General features: G+C 40.4%; 1 protein-coding gene across 3 annotated transcripts in view; it reads right to left on the bottom strand.

Moving 5' to 3' along the window:
* UBE2J2 (ubiquitin conjugating enzyme E2 J2) overlaps nucleotides 1-12,002 on the bottom strand; it is a 133,791-nt gene extending 121,789 nt beyond the window's left edge. The window contains exon 1 of one of the 3 annotated variants that reach the window (XM_069241089.1): nucleotides 11,793-12,002. Coding sequence is in view for 1 of the 3 variants with exons in the window: in XM_069241088.1 (XP_069097189.1) it covers nucleotides 11,615-11,641 (27 nt within the window). In the remaining 2 variants the exon portion in view is untranslated. The other 2 variants (XM_069241090.1, XM_069241088.1) reach the window with 2 other exon arrangements.
* Between the last annotated feature and the right edge of the window lie 227 nt (nucleotides 12,003-12,229).

Genomic DNA, 12,229 nt, shown 5'->3' with positions numbered 1-12,229 from the left:
TTATCAATGGCTTCCTGGGTCTTCATGGCTTAAAATGGAAAAACTGTGTCGGAATCTGCACAGATGAGGCTCCTTCCATGTGTGGTGCTAGAGCTGGCCTAAAAGCTAAAGTGTTGACAGCAGCTCCACATATTCTGTGGACCCACTGTATGATACACCGGGAAGCACTTGCTGTCCGAAACATGGATGGTGAACTTCAGGATGTATTGAATTCTGCTGTTAAAATAGTTAATTTCATAAAGACCCACCTAACAAGAGCTCGCCTGTTTGCAATTTTATGTGCAGAAATGGGAGCTGAACATGATGGCTTGCTGCTTCACACAGACGTCCGATGGCTATCCCGTGGAAAAGTGCTGAATCGCATTTTTTGAATTAAGGAATGAAGTACGCCAATTTTTCTGGATTTGAACCCCTGCAAAGCAGAACAATTACGTAGTCCCCAGTGGCTTGTGCTTTTAGCATACCTTGCTGATATCTTTGAGAAAATAAATTCCCTGAATCAATCTTTGCAAGGAGCTGAAATCACTTCTTTTACCATGAATAAAAAAATATCTGCTTTCAGGAAGAAGCTGGAATTATGGAGGAGTCTAATTGAAGTTGGCCAGTTTGAGCCATTTCCATGTTTAGCCGATGGTCTTGAGGAAACAGAATATAACCTTCAAAATGTTGCAGAGTTAATAAAAATAAAAATCACCTGACATTACTCAGCGACAGTTTTCACAAGTATTTTCCTGAGGAAAACAATCATTTTAATGACTGGGTCTTTTAACCATTTCTGGCAGATGGGGGGTATCCATCTCCCAATTCGTATGCAGGAAGAACTAATTGATCTCCAGAGTGATCGCACACTGCAGATGCAATTTTGCAAACTCTCCTTGGGGGAGTTTTGGCTGAAAATGCCTGCAGAACATTCAGCTTTGAGGGAACGTGCTATCAAAACTCTCTTCCCTTTCAGCACATCATATTTATGCGAGATTGGGTTCTCTGCACTTGCGGTATTGAAGACTAAGTAGCGCTCAAGAATGGAAGTGGAGCACAACCTCAGGCTGGCAGTAGTAAAAATTCATCCACAAATTAACCATCTGTGTGGTGAAAAACAGGCACACCCGTTTAGTTTTGAAAGTATTATGTCAAATTCTGTGTCTTAGTGAAAAATAAAGCTGCATTGTAAATTGCTCTGTGCAAACTTTTTCTTGGAGGCTTTTCTTTTGAACTGTGTAATAAGCATCTGTCACCTAGCCACTGGTGCTCCCAAACCTTCAGTTTACTACCCATCTCTGATCTGGACTCCGCGGGTGGGGGTTGCCGTCGATGATGCAGAGTACCGGCTTCCAGAAATTTGCGTAAGGTGGTGGGGGGGCTCAATGCCTAAAAGTGTTTAGAAGGGGGAAGGGGCTCAGTATAAAAAAGTTTAAAGAACTCTGTCCAAGAGGGTTGTAGAATGTAGTGGCGTGGGATTTAAAGGGCTAAGAATTGAGTGATGGAGTACGTATGGTGTGGTAGAGCACTGCCATTAGAGACAACCCATTTTCAATTGACATGACCATTACCTTTACATAAAAATATGGTTTTATAGCACACAAACGATAATGCGTGCAAATGCCATCAGCTAGTTTACTGGTGTGTTTTTATCATACTCAACAATCTGTTTCCACCACACTTCAGAATTACAAAAGAAAAAAAAAAATTTGCTTTATTTGTACTAATTTTGAATTATTCTGAAACGTCGGCACAGTTCATTTTTAGGCCGCAGCCTACCGTAAGCCAAGGACATCTTGTGAAGTTTCAGAAAGTTGACCTGGGAATACATTCGGTCCGTTGTTTGCCATTGGCTTTGTAACTTACATTTTCTGGGTTTCCGTTTGCTGATTTTATTTGCTTTAGGCTGGTAAGCTCAAGTTTGTACCTCCCCATGCAAAAGCTACGTTCACAATATTTTACAAACTCGTTTTCTATAATAAACAGGCCTGTAAATCTTGTTATCGCTTCACATTTGCGGGTCATTCAAAGACAGAGGTCACATGTTAGACTGTGCCTTCAGGAAGCTGGCTGTTTATTTTGTTTACATCTGACTTTAAAGTGAGAGCTTTTACGGGAAAGAGGAATGCAGCCTACTTTCTCCATAGAGCCTGCTTGTACCCTTTTTATTTTAGATATAGTTATCTCAAAAGGTATCTCGTTCTTCAGCTGCACAAAAACATTTGCCTTTCATTCATGGGGCATGAAGTTCACTATTGGCAATATCAGGGTGGGTGAAAGCATGAACATTTCTAAAGTCATGTTTGAAAACTATTAGGCAATTTACACTGTTTATGGCCCATTTACTGCTAAGCAAGGGATAAGATGTTTTCACAGAAAAGAGTAAGCCACATAACAATTTAACAAGGTTTGTTTTTCACTTTGATGTGTAAAGCATGTGCTTTATTTATGACATCTGTAACAAGTAACAACGGTCCCTCAGCAGCAAGAATCAAAATGATATGGGAATACCAGCATGCCCATTTACGAAGTCCTATCAACTTGTTTCAAAAAGATGGTCTTTAATATTAATAAAACATAAAGAGGTAAGGGGGGGGGGGGAAATAAACAAGTTAAGATGATAAATACTCAGGCATTTATGTGAATCATGAAACCATTTTCTGAGTCACAAAGCATAGACACAACATAGCCCTCTATGCATAATCATCAAATAACAAAAGCCAGTGGGATACTATCCAACACTCACCGGCTCAACAAATAAGGAGCCTTGAAGGAATTTTAAAGCCCAGTCATGAGGGAAACCAAAAGAGTGGGAACTTCCATGGCATCACTGCAACTGAGTACTGGAGAGAGGGAGAATATCCTGCGAGATAAAAGTACCCAAAAATAGGAATAATAAGCTGAAAGCATCTGATTGGGTGAAAGGGACACAAACAAAGTAAATGACCCTGAGGGTGCTGAGCAATGCCAAAGGAAGCCAGCCGTGTGCCCAGATGTGGAACGCTGGTGCCACGTGCACACAAAAAAATATATACAATAGAAATAATAGAAGGAAGGATTAAAAAAATAAAAATAAAAAAATAAAAATAAACACAAAAGTTTCAGCTGAAAAACTGGTGGCAGGGCCATGCACTCATCCAAATTAAATACCAAACACAAATATCAATGAATAAAAAAATATTCATAACTAGGTGAGTGAAGGGATGGAGTAGTAATCTGTCACCATACCCAGGGCAAAGAGCGGAAGGGGCAGGGTGGCAAAATAAGAGTTAGGACATCTGTGGTAATTCATTTTGGAGAGTTGGGTAGGTTTGTAGTCACTTTTCATGAAAGATTTCGTTATTTATGTTTGGCTACACAATGAGTATGTATTATATCTGCAAATGTACCTTTTTCGAACACATACAAACGATTTCCTCATTTCTCCTTGCAGGTACTAGGTTCATGATTTGAATGTGCAGCAGGTGCAGTGGCACAGTGGCCACAATCTCTAGGAAACCCACTGAACACTGATTATTGCTATATTTTATTACTAAACAAGCAGTCACAAGTGCAGTTACCTCTAATGCACTAGGGCCATGATTTGAATGGTGTAGCAGGTGCAGTGGCACAGGAGCCAAAAGGTCTAGGGAACCCAATGAACACCGATTATTGCTATATTTCACTACTGAACAAGCAACCACAAGTGTAGTTACCGTGCAGGCACTAGGGCCATGATGTGAATGGGGCAACAGGTGCAGTGGCACAGGGACCAAAGGCTCTAGGAAACCCACTGAATACTGACTATTGCTATATTTTAGAACTTCTCCCACCTCAAAACCAGCTATAGCCGTTATCTCCCCACTCCATAGCGACCGTCTGTCGTCCTAGTGCTACCTGTGGGCGCAATGCAAAATCCTCCACTGCTGCGCTTCCTCTCTCCTCTCACGGGCTTCCTCCCTTTGCAGGCTTCCTCTTCTCACCTAGGACACTGGCAGATCTTAAAAGTGTACAAATCCTCATTTTTAAAGTACGGGCATCTTTTATAAAAAGCCCTTTAAAGTTCTATGAAGTAATTCAGTGGTTTAGAAGAGCACTAGTTATATTGCACAGAGACACTTTTTTGGCACTGGGGAGATTACATGATTTGGCCAGGACTACAGGATATTGAGCCGACGCAGACACTCAAACCCAAGTCGGCAGCTCTTTCCGTTGCTTCACATCTTTATTAAAGTCATCTGCAACATGCACCACAAACACTCACAAAGGCAATAGATTTCACAATGATGAAACCTTCTGGCTTTACCACTGCTTGTTCTTTATTATTACAAACAAAACAGTCCTAAAATACAAACCTTTAGGGTGTGCGATGTACAAAAACTTCTCCAACATTTGATTTTACTAAAACGTTGTCCATATAGAAAAAACAACTCAGGCCATCCAAAGGGTGCACATAAATGACTTGCCTCTTAGTTCACTATTGGCATTGTCCAGGTGGGTAGAAGAATGAACGTTTCAAAATTCATGTTTGAAAACGATTCCTTTAAAAAAAAAAAAAAAAAAAAAAAAAAAAAACTTGCACTGATTTAGTCTGATGTACTACTAAGATGAAACAAATCAAAAGAAATAGTAATTAATGACCAATATTTTTCAATACAGGATTGTTTCAACTGTGATAGTACTAATGTTATTTAGCTCATCACCTGCCCTTGTGATAAGGCTACTAGAAGTACAACTCGAGCATTAAAATTGAGAATCCAAGAACATTACCGCAATATACAAAAAGATGACTTAAAATTTCCACTAGTTGAACACTTCGTCAAACGCCATCCCTTCACACGAACTTTCAAATTCTGCTGTCTTCAAAAACTACAACAGCACCCCTGAGGTGGAGACCTCGAATTAAAATTACAACAATGTGAAAGTAGCTTTATCATTTGCTTTGACACAGTTCGACGAGGCCTTAACAAAGATGCAGAATGGCATTATTGGCTCCTTTAATGAACTGAGATACACATCTATATGTCATTACTGTTTTCTCCAACACTGATATTATTGTTATTCTTTCTTCTTCCATTTTGGTTTATTCATTTGAATCTACTGATACTGATACCTTAACATGATCAGCAGGCAGACATGCCATTCTAAATTGGACTATGCTTTCCAAACTTGGGTTCATAATCAGTGGGTAAATACTCATGCACCCTCTGACCGTTATTTTGGGCTTGTCGTTGCAATCAAACCAGACAACATAACTAAGTAACTTAGATTTTGACCTGCTATGAATTCTGGTTGCTGCGAGCAACTACAAGCCTTTATGCTTTGCTGATTGCTAATAGATTTTCTTGATCTGAAGGCTAGGGTCTGTTCTGTAAATAATTAGTTCTATTCAATCATAGCAATGCATGTTTTTTCACTGATGATTACTGTTTAATCCTGAATTGAATTCCCAATTGAGTTAACATTTTATCTATTCCATCATGGCCGCCGTCAAAATATACTTCTAACGTTGCCTAAAGGGCCACGATAATAGAAGTGGGACTAACGTACTGTACCACGTTAAGATAAGCCATTATATTTTTCCTGATTGTCATTAGACTTACTTGAGTAGAACATTGGGGTCTGTTCTGTTAACTATTAGTTTTTCATTAGCAATCGTAGGTAGACATGTTCTTTCACGGATTATTACAGCTCAATCCGTCTTGAACCCCCAATCGCGTCAACATCTTGTCCATTCTATCATGGTCGTCGTCAAAAATCACTTATAACGTTGCGACAAGTCGGACTAACATACTGTGCCACATTAAGACAATAAGCCTTAGTGTTTTCCATGTCTTTCTGTTAGTTAATAGTTTTACTTTACCTGAACATTAGGGTCTGTTCTGTAAGCAATCAGTTTTTCTTCAGCAATCAAAGGAAGACACATGCTTTCCCACCGAGAACCACAGTTCACTCCCAATCTGCACCCCTAATCACTTACACTCTATCAAGACCGCCGTCAAAATATACCCAGAACGCGGCCTCACAGGGCCATGACAAGAGAAGTAGGACCAACGTATGTACCACGTTAGAGATGGCACTGTACCGGCATGCCGCGCTTACAACACTGGATTTAGCCCAAAACACCTTTGCCAAAAGAGGAGTCTTTACTCACTTGATAGTCTGGTAAGTGAACCATAATGTTCCACATTTAACAAATGAATTAGATTAAATATTCACAGTCTACCAATCCACTGAGTGGTAATCCTGATTCTCGGGGGAGCTTAACATCTGTATTTACTGAATTATAATCTGAATCAATAAGCTCTGAGCAAGCCCATATTGTGAACTCACTAGATGCCTGATTAAAGTTAGGATAATTTTTAGGGATATAGGATTTTATATTTGGACCATAGGCATTTTTTCAAACAAACGAGCTAGACATTTATTCCCTAGTATCTGACAGATGAATTGTTAAGTGAATCCATCTTTTACTAAGTTTATATGTGGGGATGGACTTGGCAACTAAATCCTACGAGATCTGTCACACTTTTTAGTACTATGTTGTAACTATGTAATCAGGTTGATGTACTATATACACACACAATTTTCCTATACAGAATGAATATACTGACCAGCCAAATATGCGTTGCACAATACTGTATTTTCTCAGATGATGTATTACAAGGTATGTGTTGTCTTTGTCTTCAGCTACATTTCTGTTGCCACAATATACTAGTTTGTGAGACAGCATCTCAATTAAGTATTTCTACTAACCTAATCTGCCAGCATTTGCACTAACAAATAACTGCACATCCTAATTAGCATAACTGAAGCTCGCCGGTATTTGACTATACTTCGCCTAAAGCATGGCCCTCATAAATTATCTTTGGGAATACTATTACTACCTACTTACTTAGAGTCTTTTTAGCACATTTTTCCCCTCACACTAAGTCTAATCCATTTTCTGTCCTGCTCAAAGTGCACTGGATATTACTGGGTACATCATGGTACCTTTTCTTTCCTCATCACAACCAAGTAACAATATGCTCGCTTTCCAAAGCCTTACTTAATACTGATCTAATCATTATGTACACTTTACAGCCTTAAAAAAGCCCCAGGCAAACCTGTCATAAGGGGCGAAACACGTGTCGGATTTTTGTTAATATGATCAACAATTACCTGTCCAGAAACATCAATTAAACGTCCTTGAATTTACCATTTTTGACTCTACGTGATATATATTATTTTATGTCTACAAGTTTGGATTCCTATATGTGGATGCACTGTGGGTTTCCCAACTTTTTTAAATTTCAAGATTTATATTGGGGCAAATTGGCCCATACCCCATGAGATAACCCACATTCAACTTAGAATGGGCATTATAGAGGATGAGAGCGTTGGACCATAGAAATTGTGTTTCTTGCCTCCCTACTAAGATGAAACAGTTCTGTGTATGAATAAAACACATTTTTGAAGAAACGTTTTCATATTTTACACATTTGTTGCAGAGTATCTTTAAAAATGAAGGTGACCCAAAAGTTAACTCTGCAGGAAACCCAAGTTACTTGCTTTCTTCCATGTCTATTAACTTGTAAATAAATGCTTGCTTGTTTTGAACAGGGGGCGCATGCAAAGGTCATGAGGGCGCTTGCGGCTCACAGACACTAGATATACAGAAACGCTGCTTTCAGCACATAATTGCTACAAGTATTTTTTGCATTCAGAAAATATAAAAAGCTACAGTGCAGTCAATGCTAGCTGTTCCATTGAGCTTTTGTCTTTACTTTTAGCCAGGTGAACTACTGGCTTTGCCAGTGCTGGTTTGTGTTGTGTGCTGGGGGAGGGGGAACACAACATCCTACACCTTCGCCTCTTACATGGATACTCAGCAGGATTGTCACAAATCTCTCACTTTGAAATCAGAAAAAGAAGAGTAAACACCAAGCTCCCTTGGAAGAGAGAGCTTAACATTTGGCCACTGTCTTTGCTTGCACAGCAAATTTGACAACATAACACCAACAAGATTTAAAGGCCTGTTTATAGAAGGAGAGTTTGTGAATGATACCGTAAACAAGGTTTGGACAACAGGAGGGACAAATGCAAGCTGGACAGCCTAAAGCAAATCCAGACAGCAAACAGAACACCAGAAATGTTGATTTACAAACCACAGAGCCAATTGTAGGGAATGGGCGGAATGTATTTCTAGGTCAGCTTTCTGTATAATCCCAAGAAGTCTTTAGCAAACCAGACAGCTGTGCTGCCTGGTAGGCTTCAACCTAAAAATGAATTCAGGGCTGCAAGCTACTCTAAAGATGCCTAGGATCTACTGGTAGCTCACAATCGACTGGTTGGAGACACCTGGTAGGACAATTATGCACAAGTATGACATTCAGATAAAATCAGCGAAAACATACAAGACAACTACTTGATAATTTTTCTCAAAGCAAAGGCGTGAAAATAGCATCAATGTGATCAATAATTTAAGAATATCCAAAGTTTTTTAAAGGGCAAAGCAAAATGAAGGGCCTGAAAGTTCAACTTCACATCAGGAACAACAAACCTAGTAGTACTACTTTGCAGAAAAACACCACTTGATCACACAACAGAAAAAGAGGATCATCAGCAGGATCACAAGAATAAACCCGATGGTTTTCTTCTACTGATTAGCTGTCCAAACAAATTTCGGAAATATTCAAAAGTTATTTGTGGACATATGCCAACTCTATGTCTAGAGTGAAAAAGAAAAACATCAAAGTACAAACAAATGACATGACAACACAGCCAACATTTTGAAATTCTGCCTAAAGAGAAGTTACAACCAACTAAAACTCTACAAGAGCAACAAACATGACAATGGTTACTTCTAACCTGGAACCTTTATAGTACAAAATGGCGAGCTTCAGGATATGCTGTACCAGGGAGAACTTTCAAGAAGAAATCTGGAGGCTCATCAGGCCCTTTATGAACATATTTAACTACAGCAATGACATCCTAGTGTTGAAAGCATACCGCTAGAGAATTACAAGTCCCAAAAACAAGTATGCTAAAAAAATTTTTTTTTAAAAAAGCAGAAATGCAAATTTCACAAGACCAAACTAATGTTTTAGAGCCACATAATCAAAGCTAGTGCCTAACTTCTGACAAAAGATTTGTCTTTTTTTTTTTTTTGTCCTCATCTCACTAATCCGTGCCAATAAAGAAAGGATCCATTACTCTTTGCCCCAGGTATCTAGCCCCCTAATATCAACGGGCCATTCCACCTGGCGTTCTTTTCCATGGATCCCCCTATAACCTTGGCAAATCCTTCTCATGTCCGCCTAGTATCCTAGATGGACAACAGGACTAGATGCGCAGAAGGGGGGGGGGGGGGAGGGGGGAATCAGATATAATCATCGGACTTCATAACCAAACTAAACACCAATCAAGTAAGAATTTGACAAATATTTTCCCATCCCACCCAAAAAACATCTCTTTTACTAATAGGCCCGGCTCTGTCCAACTTATATAATCGATCTATCGAGTTCTGCCACTCCTGCACTGTAGGAGGTTGTGAGCGTACCCAATTATGACAGATTTGCCGCCGGGCGATAAGCATCAAAACAAACAAAAGACGTTGCTGTGATTGGTCTCTCAGATCACAAACTCTAAATAACACTAAAGCAGAATTCAATGTTATTTCTTCACCAAATATCTTATTTAAGACATTCTGCACAGCTTCCCAAAAATTAGCTAAGCCAGAACAATCCCAGAACATATGGATATCATCCGCATTTTTGCCATCACATCGTGGACAATTTTTCTGGATTTTACCAATACGGGATAGCCTTACTGGAGTCCAATACACTCTGTGCAAAGTAAACAAATGATTCCTCCTCATTGCAGCTGATTTAACCGTGGTCCAAAGAATTGAGCATGACTTTTGCCACATCGATATTATATCCATGTTTGGGAAAACCTCTCCCCATTTCTGGAGCGGGAGAGGGGGGATCCTCCTCAACTGCCTCCAACAAGGCTTGATACCAAAACGCAATTTCCTTAGGTAGAGATCTCTGATTTAATTTCTCTTCCCAACAAGATCTACCAATTTCTCCTTCTTGTAACGATTTAATCCAGCTAGCCAACTGATAGTACTTAAATTTCGAAATGGACCCCCCCGCTCGCTCCAAAAATGTAGCCCATGGTATCAAGTTCGCACCCTCTATAATCTGTCCCCATCGTAGTACCCCACTCACTTTCAGTTGGTTTGATAGTTTATCAAGGAGACATACCGGGGTACCAGGTGAATCCCAAATTGGAGCTAGTCCAGAATAGTAATATATCCCCAGTAGATTGTGAATCTGTAGCCAGATCTTACAGGCCTGCCGTAAAATCTTAAGTCTGACTTTTTTTTAAAACCTTGGGTGACCAAATTTGTACAAAAAAAACTCGCCCCTTCCTCCACGTGTGCAGTCAACGCTTCCCACATTGGGGTATATTCTGACTTTTTGTTTAAAAGAATTCTACTATTCTTAAATTGAAAAGCCAAATAATACTTATAAAAATCAGGTGTTTCTAACCCCCCCACATTCCTTCTTCTTACACAGCTTTTTCCAGGATATCCTTATTCCCTTGTGTGCCCAGACAAACGAAGACAAATCTCCCTGCAATTTTGTGAACCACTTACCCTTAAATTCCTAGGGGATGGTATTAAATAAAAAAGTTAATTTTGGCAACATTATCATTTTCAAAATATTGGATCTGCCTATTAAAGATAGCGGGAGAGCCGCCCATGTTCTAAGAAGTTTCTTAGTCTCAAAGTGTATTTTCTCAAAGTTTATCCTTGCCAAGTCCCCCAAATCTTTTGTAATCTGAACTCCTAAATATCTAATTTCTTGTTTAACTAACGGGGATTCATATGACATATTCCAACACATAATCTCTGTCTTGTTAACGTTATAACCTAACATTCTACCAAAACCCTCTATCACCAAATTTATTGAGGGGAGTGAAAAAGAAAGATCCCTAGTGTAAATCATGAGATCGTCCGCAAACAATGCAACCTTCTTCTCCCAGCTCTTACTCTGCTCAACCTTCAGATGCAACAGAATTAGGTATCTTCGGGCACGCACCAGAATCATTCAAGTCAATGTGGGAGGGGGGGTATAAGAAGACACGCGGAACTTTAACTAGGCCGTGGGGTTTACATACCACCTATAAAACAATCTAAGGTTTACAGGGAGAGCTCAGCTAAAAAACGTAAAAAAAGTTGCAGCTGGAATGGAGGACAGTGTGGTACAGTAGCGGGTGGCGGTGTTCCAATGTAAACTAGTCCATAGTAGGCATTGCAGGAAACCTCAAAAAAGCGTGTCAGGTACACATGCCAACACATCACAACACCGGGAACATCATGGTACATCATCATGTGAACAATAATAGAGTACACCAAATAGGCAGTCAAAGGCAGGAGATGGAGCGGTATGTGCACGGGACGGTATTAAAAACGAAACCAGAGGTCAGAAAATGAGTGGAAGTCATGAGGAACGTGGACTGAATCACAGAGCGAGCCACCACAACGGCACACGCGCGCACACAACACTACGTAGCCAGGCTAGTGAAGACAGGCCATTTCCTCCCTTCGGCCCGTAGAATTCGATATTAGACTGAAAAAGCTTAAAATAACATTCAATGGGTCTACCTTGACCAAAGGTGGCACTGAGAACATAAGAAGCTACAAACGTCGCGTCGGAGGAGGCAGCGATAGACAGACCATACACATTGACTACAAAGGAGCTGAGCAGGCACATAAGAAGCAGAGCCTACCTCAGCTGCATCTCAACTGGCACCTGTACCCCGTCCCATCCCAACCCCCGTACCTCGGGCTGCTGGCTGCCCCGCCTCCCCCGCCGGCTCTTTCCTATCTGGGGCTCCGCCTCCTCGACCGGCTGTCTACAGAGGCGGAGTCTTTCTCTGAAGGGTCTCCTCTCGCCAGGAATTTTGTTTTATTTCCTTCACTTTTGCCCCCTCCCCTTTTCCTTCCCCCTCACAACAAACTCGGTGTCCAATATGGCCGCTCCCGGCGGAAGGGCTCAGAAAAAAAAAGGTGAGTAGTACCCATTTCCGTTGACGGATTTCCTGTTTTGCTGGCCCTCGTAGACACTAGACCGCATTTATTTTCATTAAAGCCACTGGGCTGACATTTTAGGGGTAGTGGAAAAGAACGTCATAGAAAAGCCTGCCCTTCTTCTCGTAGACGTATCTCGAGATCAGCCGGTGTCCTGTCAGATGTTTTTTTATTTGATAGGTAGTAGTG

The sequence above is a fragment of the Pleurodeles waltl genome, chromosome 6 (assembly GCF_031143425.1).
Source record: "Pleurodeles waltl isolate 20211129_DDA chromosome 6, aPleWal1.hap1.20221129, whole genome shotgun sequence".
NCBI classification, from domain to species: domain Eukaryota; kingdom Metazoa; phylum Chordata; class Amphibia; order Caudata; family Salamandridae; genus Pleurodeles; species Pleurodeles waltl.
Note: the sequence above shows the minus strand (reverse complement) of the source record. Positions and strands in the feature narration are given on the sequence as shown.